This window comes from Dryobates pubescens, chromosome 3 (genome assembly GCF_014839835.1).
Source record: "Dryobates pubescens isolate bDryPub1 chromosome 3, bDryPub1.pri, whole genome shotgun sequence".
NCBI lineage: Eukaryota > Metazoa > Chordata > Aves > Piciformes > Picidae > Dryobates > Dryobates pubescens.
The window spans coordinates 34,546,601-34,558,927 of NC_071614.1; the positions used below are offsets into that span (position 1 = coordinate 34,546,601).

Genomic DNA, 12,327 nt, shown 5'->3' on the forward strand with positions numbered 1-12,327 from the left:
GAGTTACACGTTACTCTCGATCTCCTATCTCCTCCCAAAAAAATTGTTTCCACTTGACAATGAATTAGTTCTCCATATGGCGTTCTCTCTGTTGGTCTTTTTTGGCAGTGTCATTTTCTACTGCAGTTCAAGGCCTGGATGGTGGGCTATTCTGTGAAATCATCATATTGAAAGAAAGGCTGTGTAGAAAGGCTACCAAAGAAGACGCTGGAATGCTAGAGCACAGAATCAGTGCATACTGCTGGAAGGAAAAACACTGCCATTGAAACTACTTTCATCATGAATGATTCCTGATTGGGAATTATTCTGGTTTAACTTAAGAGTCTGAAAATTAGGTGCCTAAAACTAAGCTTTTTAAATTTGTTTTGGGAAGGCTGTCCATGAGTCTTCCATAACATTATTGATGATCTTGATTTAGAGGTGAGAAGCACTTCAACTAATTTGCCAAGACTATTTAATTAGGGGGTTTTGAAACCAGCAGTGAGAACAAAAGATGTCTTCTGTAGATAGGAATATGACAGCTGCTTCCTAAGCTGTCCATCTCTTACTCACTATTAAGCTCTAAACTCACACACTGCTTCATTTTTTTTTTTTTTGATGTAACTAATCTTATCTGAAAAAGAGAGCCCAATAGAAGACCAAGTTGTGCTGGTTTTGGCTAGAATTGAGATAATTTCCTTCATAGAAGCTGGTATGTGACTATGTTTTGGATTTGTGTTGAAAATGTTCTTGATAACACAGAGATGTTTTAGCTGTTGCTGAGCAGCGCTCACACAGAGTAAAGACCTTTTTTGTTTCTTACACCACTCTACCAGGGACTAGGCTATGGGTACCTGAGAAGTTGGGAGAGGACACAGCTGGAACAGCTGACCTAAAATAAACAAAGGGATATTCTATGCCATATGACTTCATACTCGGCATATAAGGCTGGGGGAAGAAGAAGAAATTGGGGCAAGATTAAAAGTGATGCCATTTGTCATCCCAAGCAACCACTACATGTGATGGAGTCCTACTGTCCTGGAGATGGCTGAACACCTGCCTGCTGATGGGAAGTGGTGAATGCATTCTTTGTTTTGCTTTGCTTGTGTTCACAGCTTTTGCTTCACACCTATTAAGCTGCAACTCAACCTATGACTTTTCACTCTTCCATTTCTCTCCCCCATCCCACTGAAGGGGAGTGAGTGAGCAGCTGTATGGGGCTTAGTTGCCAGCTGAGGTTAATCCATGACATAGGTTTATGTTTTAAAAGTAATAGAAAGAATGACATAAAGAGGGCATTTTTAATGCAATCTTTATTATAATGGAAAAAAAAAAAAAGCCCTAGAGTTGGTAATGATGCCCAGAAGGTCTGAACTGTCCTTGAATATATGAAGGACAATATTGTAGGCTGCATACACAAAGGAATTACATACACTCCTGCCAGTGAGGTAATAGCTCATGAACAGTACAAAATAGATTTGAACAATAAAACAAATTGAAACAATATAATGGAAGCATGACAAAAGGAGTAGTTGGTTAGGTCATGTTCTTTTGTATCACTCATACATAAATATATTTTTGTAGGTTCCATAATTTTCTTTCCTAGTAAAAATATAAGAAAAATATGTAAATTGAAAGAATTATAGCTGCATAACATTGCTTGAAATATTTTGTTGAATATGAGCTTCACTGAAATGCACTAATGGAAAACCGTCTCCCACAAAAGACAGTGAGAGCCTACATGAAATAAAGCAGATATACAGCAACTAGCTTCCTTGCCGCAATATATTGTCTGAAAGGTTTTCTAGCTACCAAGTGCTCTATTGTACTCATGCTTTTAAGGGGACTTAGCAGTTGGGGGTTGTGGGCTACTTATGCTCTCCAGCCCACTACTACATTATTTTGTCTGCCTTATGGTGCTAGAGAAAGAGCATAAGAACTTAAATCTTCTTGCTGGAAGCTTACCTCTACAGATCACAAACCAGCAATTATAGCACATCTGTCTAATTGCACAGGATTCATTTTATAATTCATTCAAATTACATAGTCCTAAGCAATTAACAACCAAATAGAAATAAGAATCATTATCAAAAGATCAGCTATGCTATAAAACCAGGCTGGTCAGCTCTGGAGAAAGTGTAAAGTACTATCCTACATTTTTCCTGACAGATTAATACAGATTGATTTTGAATTGTCCCACCACAAACACACAAATCATTAAAAGCATTAATTAGCAGCCCCAGTAATCTCTGCAGACCTAGCTGTACTGAATGACCAGTTATTTTATATTCATATCTGATACACTTAGTTTTCTATCCATAGCAGCAATATAAAGCCTACAAAAACTTTGCACTTACTTCGTGATAGTGATGGAAGGACCATAAAGATAGGTACCATATTGCACATGATACTACAATAAAAAGATCTCACACTTCAGAGTGATTGAATTCAAATTTGCATAAGTCATTAAAATCCATTTATGCGCCAAAGCTGAAATGCTGTATAACTTGAAACTATATGGTTCAAAATACACATCAGTTAGGAGTTGTGGAATTGCACTAGGAAAGACTCTTCCATGTTCATGTTTGTTCCTAATGTAAGAATGCCTTCATTAGACTACACAAAGAAAACACAATTCACTATGCTAGTGAAATGCTACAGCAAATAAGGCATGCACTATAAAACTGCTGAATCTATATAATGAGTCTGCTTTGCCTGTACAATTTTTCCCTAGCTGGGCTAAAATTCTCTTGTCTGAGAGCCAGGAGACACAGTTCTGTCAGCGCTGAGTGCAGGCCCAAGCTCTGCAGCCTCTGCCCCAGGAGCTAGTTGCCGGTACTGAAGGCCAGCTCTGGTACCAGGCAGCATGTAAGCAAGGATGAGACTGCTAGGAACAGATATTTTGTATAAAGATATGAGACAGCTCTTTTGGGAGTCACATATTTCTTGGGAGATGCATTTAAGCTCAGGCTCTCCCACTCAGGCAAAGACCCTACTGCAAGTCTGCATGTGCCTTGTTGATTTTGATTGCAGTCTTCACCCACTGACTTGACTTTCTGACTTAACATCAGACCTGCTTCATCATTATGGAGTTGTTTAGCAAGTGCTGAGAGGTAACTGAACCCTAGTAAACATCATTGGATCTACCAGCCCACAGCATCCGTGGGACTGTGTTGGTGGTTATGCTGGCTTGCTAGCTTTGCTGCTGCCCTCAGCTCCTGGTTCTCCGTCCTCTGGGGAACAGACCCTTCTAGTTCTTCTCTGACAAATTCCACTTGTGAGACATAAGCTAAATAACTCAGCTGCTAATGTCCAAAAATAAAAGGTTTCACTTGACATGCAACACAGAAAGTAAACAACACTTTAAGAACTAGGAGGCATTCCAAAACCTGTGGTGACAGCTTTCATTTTACTTGGTAATACACCAAAGACAGTTCTTCCGAAGAGTACTTCACTGACCTATGGGAAAGATGTGCTTGTCTGTTGAACTACTGGCAGATGGAGTTTTAGTGTTTTCAGTGCTTTTGGAGTTGTGCCATTGCTGAATTGCTCTGCTGAGTTACTTTGCCACCTTCTTAGAAGTAACAGCAACAACACTATTGAAAGTAGTTAAGAATTAAACAGAATATGAGACGCCATATGGAAATGAATGCATTTTTCCTCTTTCAGTAACTTCAGATGGGTTTTGACACCAGAGACCAATCACTTTTCCACTTACTCAGGTTCCGGCCCTCCTCTTTTTTCACTGAATGAGTTCACAGCAGAATTATTGTCATTTGGAATGATGTGAGAATACAAGTAGCCAAACTGCTTATTATTTTACTCAAATTAAAAAAACAAAAAACCAAAACCAAACACAAACAAACAAAACTCTCCAAAAACATTCTTGTTTCATTCAGCTATAAGGATAGCCTCCAAACAGATGGAACTGTCCTTTCTTTCAGAACTCAAAAATGAACAGAATGAGACATCAAATATTTCTTGCAGCTCACCTTCCTTCAGTTCTGGGCACTGCTGTTTTTCAGAGCTGGGCTCAGTAGGACCACGCTGTTCACAGTAGGCAGAATTGCCTTTTGACATAAAGAATGGTAAGGGAGAGTAAAACTGTCCCCCCCTTGAGTCTCTTTGATCAGTAAGCATAAAGAGTGGAACTAGTTACATATCTGGATATAAGAATGTGGTGGGTCACAAAGAATCTAGAATGAAAAAGGTGTAATTACAAGCCATCTTCGTCTTTTAATGGTTTTCGGCTTTTGGGTACCTCACAAGGATGTGTATGACTCATTCTTGCCAGGAATCCCCATGTTACCCAAATATCAATGTACTTCAGTTGATATTTGTACTCTTACAGGAGCTAAGCACCTACATGGTGTCTTTTTAAAAATGGTAAAGTCACTCTAGCTTTTATTCATCCAAAAGATAAAGAGTGACTCTCATGCTGTTATGACCAAAGTAAAGCCCTTTCAGTGCCAGATTCCCCAAGTAATCCAGACAGAATCAAATGTAGCAATTTAAAATGTGATTAAATGTAGTATGCCTCATCTATGACAATCAAAAAGGATTCCTGAAGATTATGGCATTATTTAAGAGAATATAGGACTCGTTCTAATTCTACCAATATGTGCATGTACACCTAGATCTCAGTATTCATATACTTTTACAATGAGAACAAAGTAACATTTGAGGCAAGTTTCCTATTGATACACATTGGCTAGTACTCTGGTGTTAGTACTGTGCAGAAATGTTTTCTTCTGCAGCCCAAAAAATGTCTAACTACAATAAGTAAAAATCAAAAGTTGAGCTGTTGAGCTCTGTGAGTCAGACTATGAACTCTTTGAGGAAAGGACCACAGTTGGATTCAATACAGATCTCAGCACTACTAGCAGTTACTGTAAAGTAGATATTAAATAAAAGAGCTACCCAGCAAATAGTAATTATGTGTCAATTAAATTTGGGGTTATTCTGAGCTGGAAAGAAAAACAAGCATCACCAAACTGTGTGATTAAATAGTTTCTGAAATCTCTCTCTCATGTCCTGCATGGTCTCTTAGCCTTGGAAGCCTGCAGTGCTGAGGACTTGCAAACTGTGTGCTGGCAGGCTGTGGCGCACAGGATCTCAGCTCCTGCTACCTCTGGGAAAGGCTGCCAAGAGTAGGTTGCTTTTTCTGCTTTCAGTCTTTGATCAAACTAATTGATCTCTGCAGCACATCTTGATTTTGATGAATGCTTGTAGCCCGAGGGGAACCATTTAATTAGGAAAGTCCTGACCCATGTTAATGAATAACTTAAATGAGGATTATTGCTCTTCTTTTCTTGTACAAGTAGAGTTAAATGTATGGAGTTGTACATTACTTACAAATCTCTTGTGGTCTCATTCCAGTTACTAACTGCTACAACTGGTTAATGTGGAATAACATCAGTAACCAGAGAATTCTTCACATCCTACAAAAAACTTTCCATCTTTATAAAGGTTCCTACTTTTAAGCAATGTTTTTAATGTAATGTTTTCTCATAAAGAAGAAATAGCTATTTACAGTCAGCATACATTCTCTATTAAGAAGCTCTATGTTTTACATTAGTTGTGAAAAGAAGCTGCAAAATTTTAATTGTTGTGCAGTGATAAAGAAATCTTCTGGTCTTGTTTGCAAAACAGAAAATCCTTACTCTCAGTATCTATTCTGGTGTTCGTGATAGTGACCAAGTGAAAAAGCAAACAGGACAAAGCATACTGATGTTTTCAACCAGATTACAGATTCTATGAATGTTCATTAAGTGTGTCCTTTAAAACAGTTTCTTCCCAGTGGCTTGCACAGAAATCTCTGGTGAAAAGCCAACACAAGCACAAATGAGAATCATTGACCCTGAGGTACTCAAATGCAATAATGAAACTCACAGTTTTGAATAAGGCACAGACTAAAGAGTGTCAAAACACTGACTTCATATGCCACCCAAGTTCAGCAACACTGATGATGCCATAAAGCACTACTAGCCACTAAAACTCCCTTCAGAATCACTTCTGCTCTGCTTCAAGAAGGCCCATGACTCCCAGATTAACCTTGAATATGAATTTTTCAGGCAGGAGAAACTGGCTTCTCAGAGATTTCATCATGTGCACTGGGCTCTTAAGATGTTCACTGGCAGTAAAATAAAGTTTCACAAAAATGTCTTTGGAGAGAGAATTAGACCATGTCAGTTTCTCTCCTCAAAATCACATGAGACTGCAATCAGTGCAGTATGATCTTTCCTGCATAAAGATGAGACAGTGTTCAGCTAACAAGCACCTGCACCTGCAAATCCCACAAACAACTGGTCCATAAAGAGAAGTGACAGTTTGTGTGGGTGAGGTCCATGTAATGCACAAAGGAAGTTTAAAGAGCAAATGGCTCAGGCAGCAGGTAAAGTGGGTGGACAGCCAAACACCTGTTTCTGTCCCAAGCAAAAAGATAACATGCACAAATGTCAGGGAGGAACAGCTCCATATCAGCACCAGTATCATCTCTACCTGCAAATGCACAGAGAAGAAAGCTTTTCACCTCGTGGCTTCAAGGGAAAAGAGTGTAAACAAAGTGACAGCTCCTATAGCTGAAGATTTAACCTTGAGTCGTCACAGGCAAGAGGACAACCTGTTTACAGAACGGGTGGGAGCAAATAAGTAAACACAAGTAATTCTCCTAAACCCATCTTTGTTCACAATCAGCACAAAGCACATTTGTGATCCTAAAGTACAGCCTCTTTGTGAGGGCTATTATCTTTGCACTGCCTATCAAGCTAAATGCTGAGCAGTGGACAGAGCAAACACTCATCGGGCTCCTCGACAGCTCTAACATACCCTCTTTGGCTGAAAACGCACTGTTTTTGCCAACGTGGGTACTGGTTTACAGGCACTTAGCACCCTATTCCACAAACAAACAAAACAAAACAAAAAACCCGTACAAACAAAACCAAACAAAACCCAAACAAAATACCAAAACCCCCCAAACGAACAAGCCAGTATCATAAGTCCATGTAAAGAAAAAAAAAAAAATCTTTTCAAAATTTTGCCTTTGGCCACGGTCCTATTTGCATCTTGCCTCGAAAAGCCTGAAGAGCCTGCAGATGACAGCCCTACAATGCATAAATCCTTCTGAAAAACATGAATGGAAGACCCGTATGGCAGGGCTGGGCGCTCCAGCGCGCCACTCCGTTCATGAAAATGTCACCGGTGTAAATCAGAAATGCAAATGGCCGTGCCTCCAGCTAAGCGAGTTCTCACGGCATTGATGGCTTCCCGGCACTTAAGCTCATTCATAAACACAGAACTGATGAAGAGCCTCCGGGCTGCCGGCAAGCTACACGGAGGACACAGCCGCCCCAGGGCGTGCATGTGCACAGGAGAGCCTGCCCCGCGCCCCAACAGGGACTGCCTGGCGACAAGCTGTGGGGCCGTTCTCGGCTTGGGGTGGAAGCAGAGCAGCAGCTCCGCTCGGGAGGGGACAAAAGGGTTCTGGACAGAGACCTCTTGCCTCTACTCCTCACCTCCTCCGCCTGCTCTGCAAGCGCTGACGCTTTCAGTGGCCGTAGCCCACCCGTGCCCAAGGCTCCCGCGACCCGCTCAAGGGTTGCCCGCCGACAGCACTGCCCCTTCCCCCCAGCCTCTGCGCCTTCATCGCGGCTGAATGGGAAAGGGGGGAGGCGGCTTCGAAGCACCACCCGCCTCGTTTCCCTCAATGAGAGCCCAGGAGCGCACCGCCCTCACTCCCCCTCCACTCCCCGCTCCGCGCCGCTCCGAGGAGCCTTTCGTGCGCCGGATGCTGAGGGGAGCAATGGCTGTCTGCCGAGTCCGCTGCCCTCCGCCCCGTTCCGCGCCCCGTTCCGAGCCCCGTTCTCCCTTTGTTCGCCCTTCAGAAAATACCGCGCCTTTGTTATTCCCAGAGCGGCGCCGGGGGATGCGTGTGTGTGTGTGTGTATGTATGTGAGGGCGCAGCAGCTTTCTCAAGCAGGCTGAGAGGCGGAGCCGCCGGCCGCGGAGGGCAGGGCGCGGGGAATTCAGCACCTCGGCCCGACGGACAGAGACGGGCGCCGGCCAGCGCTCCCTGTCTCTCGCCCAGAGGATTCCCGGGTGAGCTCCGCCGGCCTTTCCCAGCCCGCCCAGCCCCAGCAGCAAGAGGCTCACTCCTCAGCCCGTCGCAGGCGCAGGGAGAAGCGGTTTCACGCATCCCGTAGCAAAGAACCCTTCCGTGCAGTGTTAACTTTCCCCCGCTGCTGGGGATACCCGTTTTTGCAGTGAGGGAAACCCATCTCCATTTTCCAGCCTCCGTGCAACGCCCGCTTCGGCAAGGGGGAAAGGGAAGTTTGCGGGAGTGCGACTCACCCAGGACGTTCCCGACGAGCGCCACGATGAAGACGACGATGTAGCCAGCGATCAGCGCCCATTCGTACTCCTTGGGATGCAAATATTCCTTCCAGAGGTATCGCAGGAACTCCTCATCGTCGTAGTCGGAGGAAGGGGTTAAAAGAGCCTCCCGCGTTTCGTTGAGCTCCGACCCAGTTGTCCAGTTCCTGCACGGAGAGGAACCGTTCTCAGGTTGAATCCGGGACATTCCTGGTAGTTGGTCCGGTGACCGGGGAAAAACAAACAAACAAACAAACAAACAAAAGCCCCCCAACAAAACAGACCCTCTCAGATCATCCGAGCTTTCTCCCCTCTGTCCATCGAAGCTTGTGCTTGCCAGTGCGAAAAGCGGGGTGTGGGGAGAAAAATGACGCGGGAACTTACGGGAGCCAATGCGGGAAGAGGCTGGGGATCCGCGTCGGTCCCCTTGACCAGCCTTCTCCCCAGCCGGTGGGCTGCATGCCGCGGGTGACAGCTGCATCTCCCGTGCTGGAAAAGTCACGTCTGTTTTGGACGACGATGATTTTCTTTCCCCAAACCATTCACATGCACACACCTCTCCCCACCTTGCCCACCCCTCCACCCCCCACACCCACCCCCCCCCCCGCCACTCCCCCGCATCTCTGCACGTCCTCTAGCCCTGCATCCCACCCTGGTCCCGGCTCGCCCCCCCCCCCCCCCCGCTGGTCCCGACTCGCCCCCCTTTACCCCCCCCTTCCCCCCCCCCCCCCCCCCCCCCCCCCGCTTCCGACCCCATTTCTCCTCGATTTTGCACCCTGGCTCACACAGGCACTTCTCTTTTGACCTTTCTATACTGAATATATAGTCAAGATATTTCTAGATTAAAGCTAGTGGAAAACTGCTATGGAAGGAAGTACAGGGAGTAAGAAGCCATTAAAAACGAGTGTCTAATGAAGCTGTCTTCGTTCTGTGCCTCTTTTGAAAGCTGGGCTGAGTATGGTGCTAAAATAGACAAACTAACCTCAATGTTAAAATCCTTAAGAGCATTGATCAGACAAGTGCAGGGTTTCACTGGGTTTGAGGATCATTGATAGCTCACTGTAGGTTTGAATCCATCATGCATGGTCCCTAGGTTGACATTATTTCAAACATCCAGATTGGGATCTTAGGACAGCAGCTGGCCCTTAGCTATTCTGAATTGAGCTAAGCTGGCAGAAAGCAATTCCAGAGAGCCCAGAAATGCCAGTTGAACAGCATGATAGCATCCCTGGCTTCTGATCACTGCTTTTCGAACTATTTTCATACTTTGCCCAGTGTACATTTTCTGTAAGAGAAAGGTTAGGTCTGAACTTGTCTCTCCCCAACTGAAAAAAAACCTGCTCACATTCAGGAAATACATTTACTTAATCATAGAATCATAGAATTGTTAGGGTTGGAAGGGACCTCAAGGATCATCTAGTTCCAACCCCCTGCCATGGGCAGGGTCACCTCACACAAGATCAGATTGCTCAGAGCCACATCCAGTCTGGCTTAAAAACCTCCAGGGATGGGGCTTCTACCACCTCCCTGGGCAAACAGTTCCAGTGTCACTCTCATGGTGAAGAATTTCTTACTAACACTCAATCTGAATCTACCCATTTCTACTTTTGGTCCATTACTTCCTAGCTGAATAATTTGAATCCACTATTAAGCACCACTTGCATGGCAAACCTCACTAACAAGCATTTCAGCACAGGGTCTGCATCTCCATAGAAATGAAGGCACTGTTATGGTGGGACACTGCCTCCAGCACAAGCATAACAGAGAGGCTGATATTCATTAACACTGTAGTGCTTAGCTCTAGGGAGTGCTTCAGCTGAGTTGTTCTTTATCAGTGTGCAGCCTTCTCTAGTACCTTCAAACTTCAGTACAGCATACTTATATTTGGTGTGCCTGTATCAAATTCTGTAGTCCTGCTCTCTGTGATTTAGCTCCCTGTAAATAAAAGTAAAACTCCCTTTCTTTTTCCAAAGGGAAGCTAAATGGACTTTTTAGGCTAAATATGTTAAAGAATGAGATATACTTAGGTACGCAGATAGGATCAGCACCAATCTTACATAAATTAGAAGCCTAGTCTTTGTAAGCATCATAAACAAAGATTAGATAATTTGCAACTAATGAAATCATCTAAGGTTATATTAGTTGAAGTATGAATTTTGAGAAGTGATTGAGACTTCTCCCAAGATTGTGGGAACATTCTTGGTACACAAATAGAGAGGTATTTAAGGAAGTTGTCTTGGTTTTTGTGAGTGGTGAAAAGACTCAGAGCATGACCATTTGGTGATCAGTAATAGACAACAGCATTCATGCTCAAGTTTGTTTCAGATGTTAAAATGTTGGTCCATAATTCCAGTATTTGCTTCCAAGTTGTCATAAAGTCTGGAGCAACTAATACTGTTTTTGACATATACTGCTTTTTTTCCTTCCTCCCACACCAATAGCAAGGAGCTGAATTTAAAAGTTCTAAATGTTAAGAAACACATTTTTATGAAAAACACATGTTAGGGCTCATTACTTTTTCAACAAGATTACAAGCTTGATTGAGAAAATAATAAATAATTGATTATGCAGATTATCAATGCATTTGGTATTCCTACAGTACTGTAAGACATTTGCCTTGACTGAAACAGCATATTCTGATTGAGGGGCAGGACAGTGAAGAATCAATATGGCACAAATTATAAAGGTTCAAAATGGACTCACTAACAGATCTCAGAATGAAATGGTAGGCAAAGAGTCATCACTGAGCCCATTAATTTGTACCATCAGTTCCTGGTTCTGTTACACTCATTGGATATCTTACTCTCTGATGAGCATGCACTGCTGGATAAAGCACTGCCTGGACAAATGGGCCCCAAGAGTGGTGGTCAAAGGAGTTAAATCCAGCTGGTGGCCAGTCACAAGTGGTGTTCCTCATGGCTCAGTGTTGGGGCCATTTCTGTTTAACATCTTTATTGATGAAGACATTGAGTGTATCATCAATAAGTTTGCAGATGGCACCACGTTAGGTGGGAGTGTTGATCTGCGCAAGGGTAGGGAGACTCTTCGAGGGACTTGGATAGGGGGTTTGGAGCATGTACAAAACTGCTACTGAGGAAATACTTTTCAGACTTAGCTGTGCATTTTAAAATCAAGATCAAATGCCTTTCTAAAAGGTAAGTCCTAGCTAAAATAGGAATTGATTCAGAATACTTATATGACCTGTAGAATGCAATAGGTCAGGCTGGATGTTACAATAGTCACTCTCTGGCTTTCTAATTTGTGAAAGTACCTTAGCAAAATAGATTCACATGATGAATTTTAGTGCTGATTTGTCTTTCCTTTTTAATTATACTCTTTTCATCAGGACTAGTACAACAGTTTAAATTTATTCCTTTCATATGCAAGTGAACAGCAAATGTTCAGAAGCATGTAATTCCTGTTTTGCTGACTTTTGTTTTTCCCCAGTTTAACACACATTTAACATGATTTTACATAATTTTGCAAACAAAACCCATACTGGCTATCCAGAACTTAAAAGAAGGATAAATTCAAGGATATCTCTGTTAAACTTCTTATCTCAGGAGAGTGTTATTTGGTACTTTATCTGACTAAAAGTTTCACATATGTTGATATCTCTTCTAATCCATAACTGTCTATCACTAATCCGAATATACTGAAATGAAATTAAATTACCAGCCCTAGAACATATGCCTTGTGGCTTTCACTGACACTCAGTGTATGATATTAGACCATGTGAATATGAATCAAATGCAGTTTTATGCCTTATTGCCTCTGATAGCTCACAGGAACTGACATTCATAGAGAACAAACCAACCCTACCTCAGCATCCAAGTTTATTGTTTTATCAAACACATTTCCCCCCTCCATAATAATAATTCTATGCAGACTTAACATTTTTGTTAATCATACAAACAGGCAGCATCTTTTCATAACTTAGAGCCTAACCTTTTAGTTTTAATATCTCTTTGATTTATA

At 42.8% G+C, this 12,327-nt stretch overlaps 1 protein-coding gene across 1 annotated transcript in view; it reads right to left on the reverse strand.

The window, feature by feature from the left end:
• The window catches only part of HCRTR2 (hypocretin receptor 2), a 29,973-nt gene extending 21,416 nt beyond the window's left edge, over positions 1–8,557 (reverse strand). Inside the window, exon 1 of the mRNA XM_009911650.2 lies at positions 8,329–8,557. Coding sequence (XP_009909952.1) covers positions 8,329–8,557 — 229 coding nt within the window. The remainder of the gene's footprint in view (positions 1–8,328) is intronic.
• Positions 8,558–12,327: the final 3,770 nt, after the last annotated feature.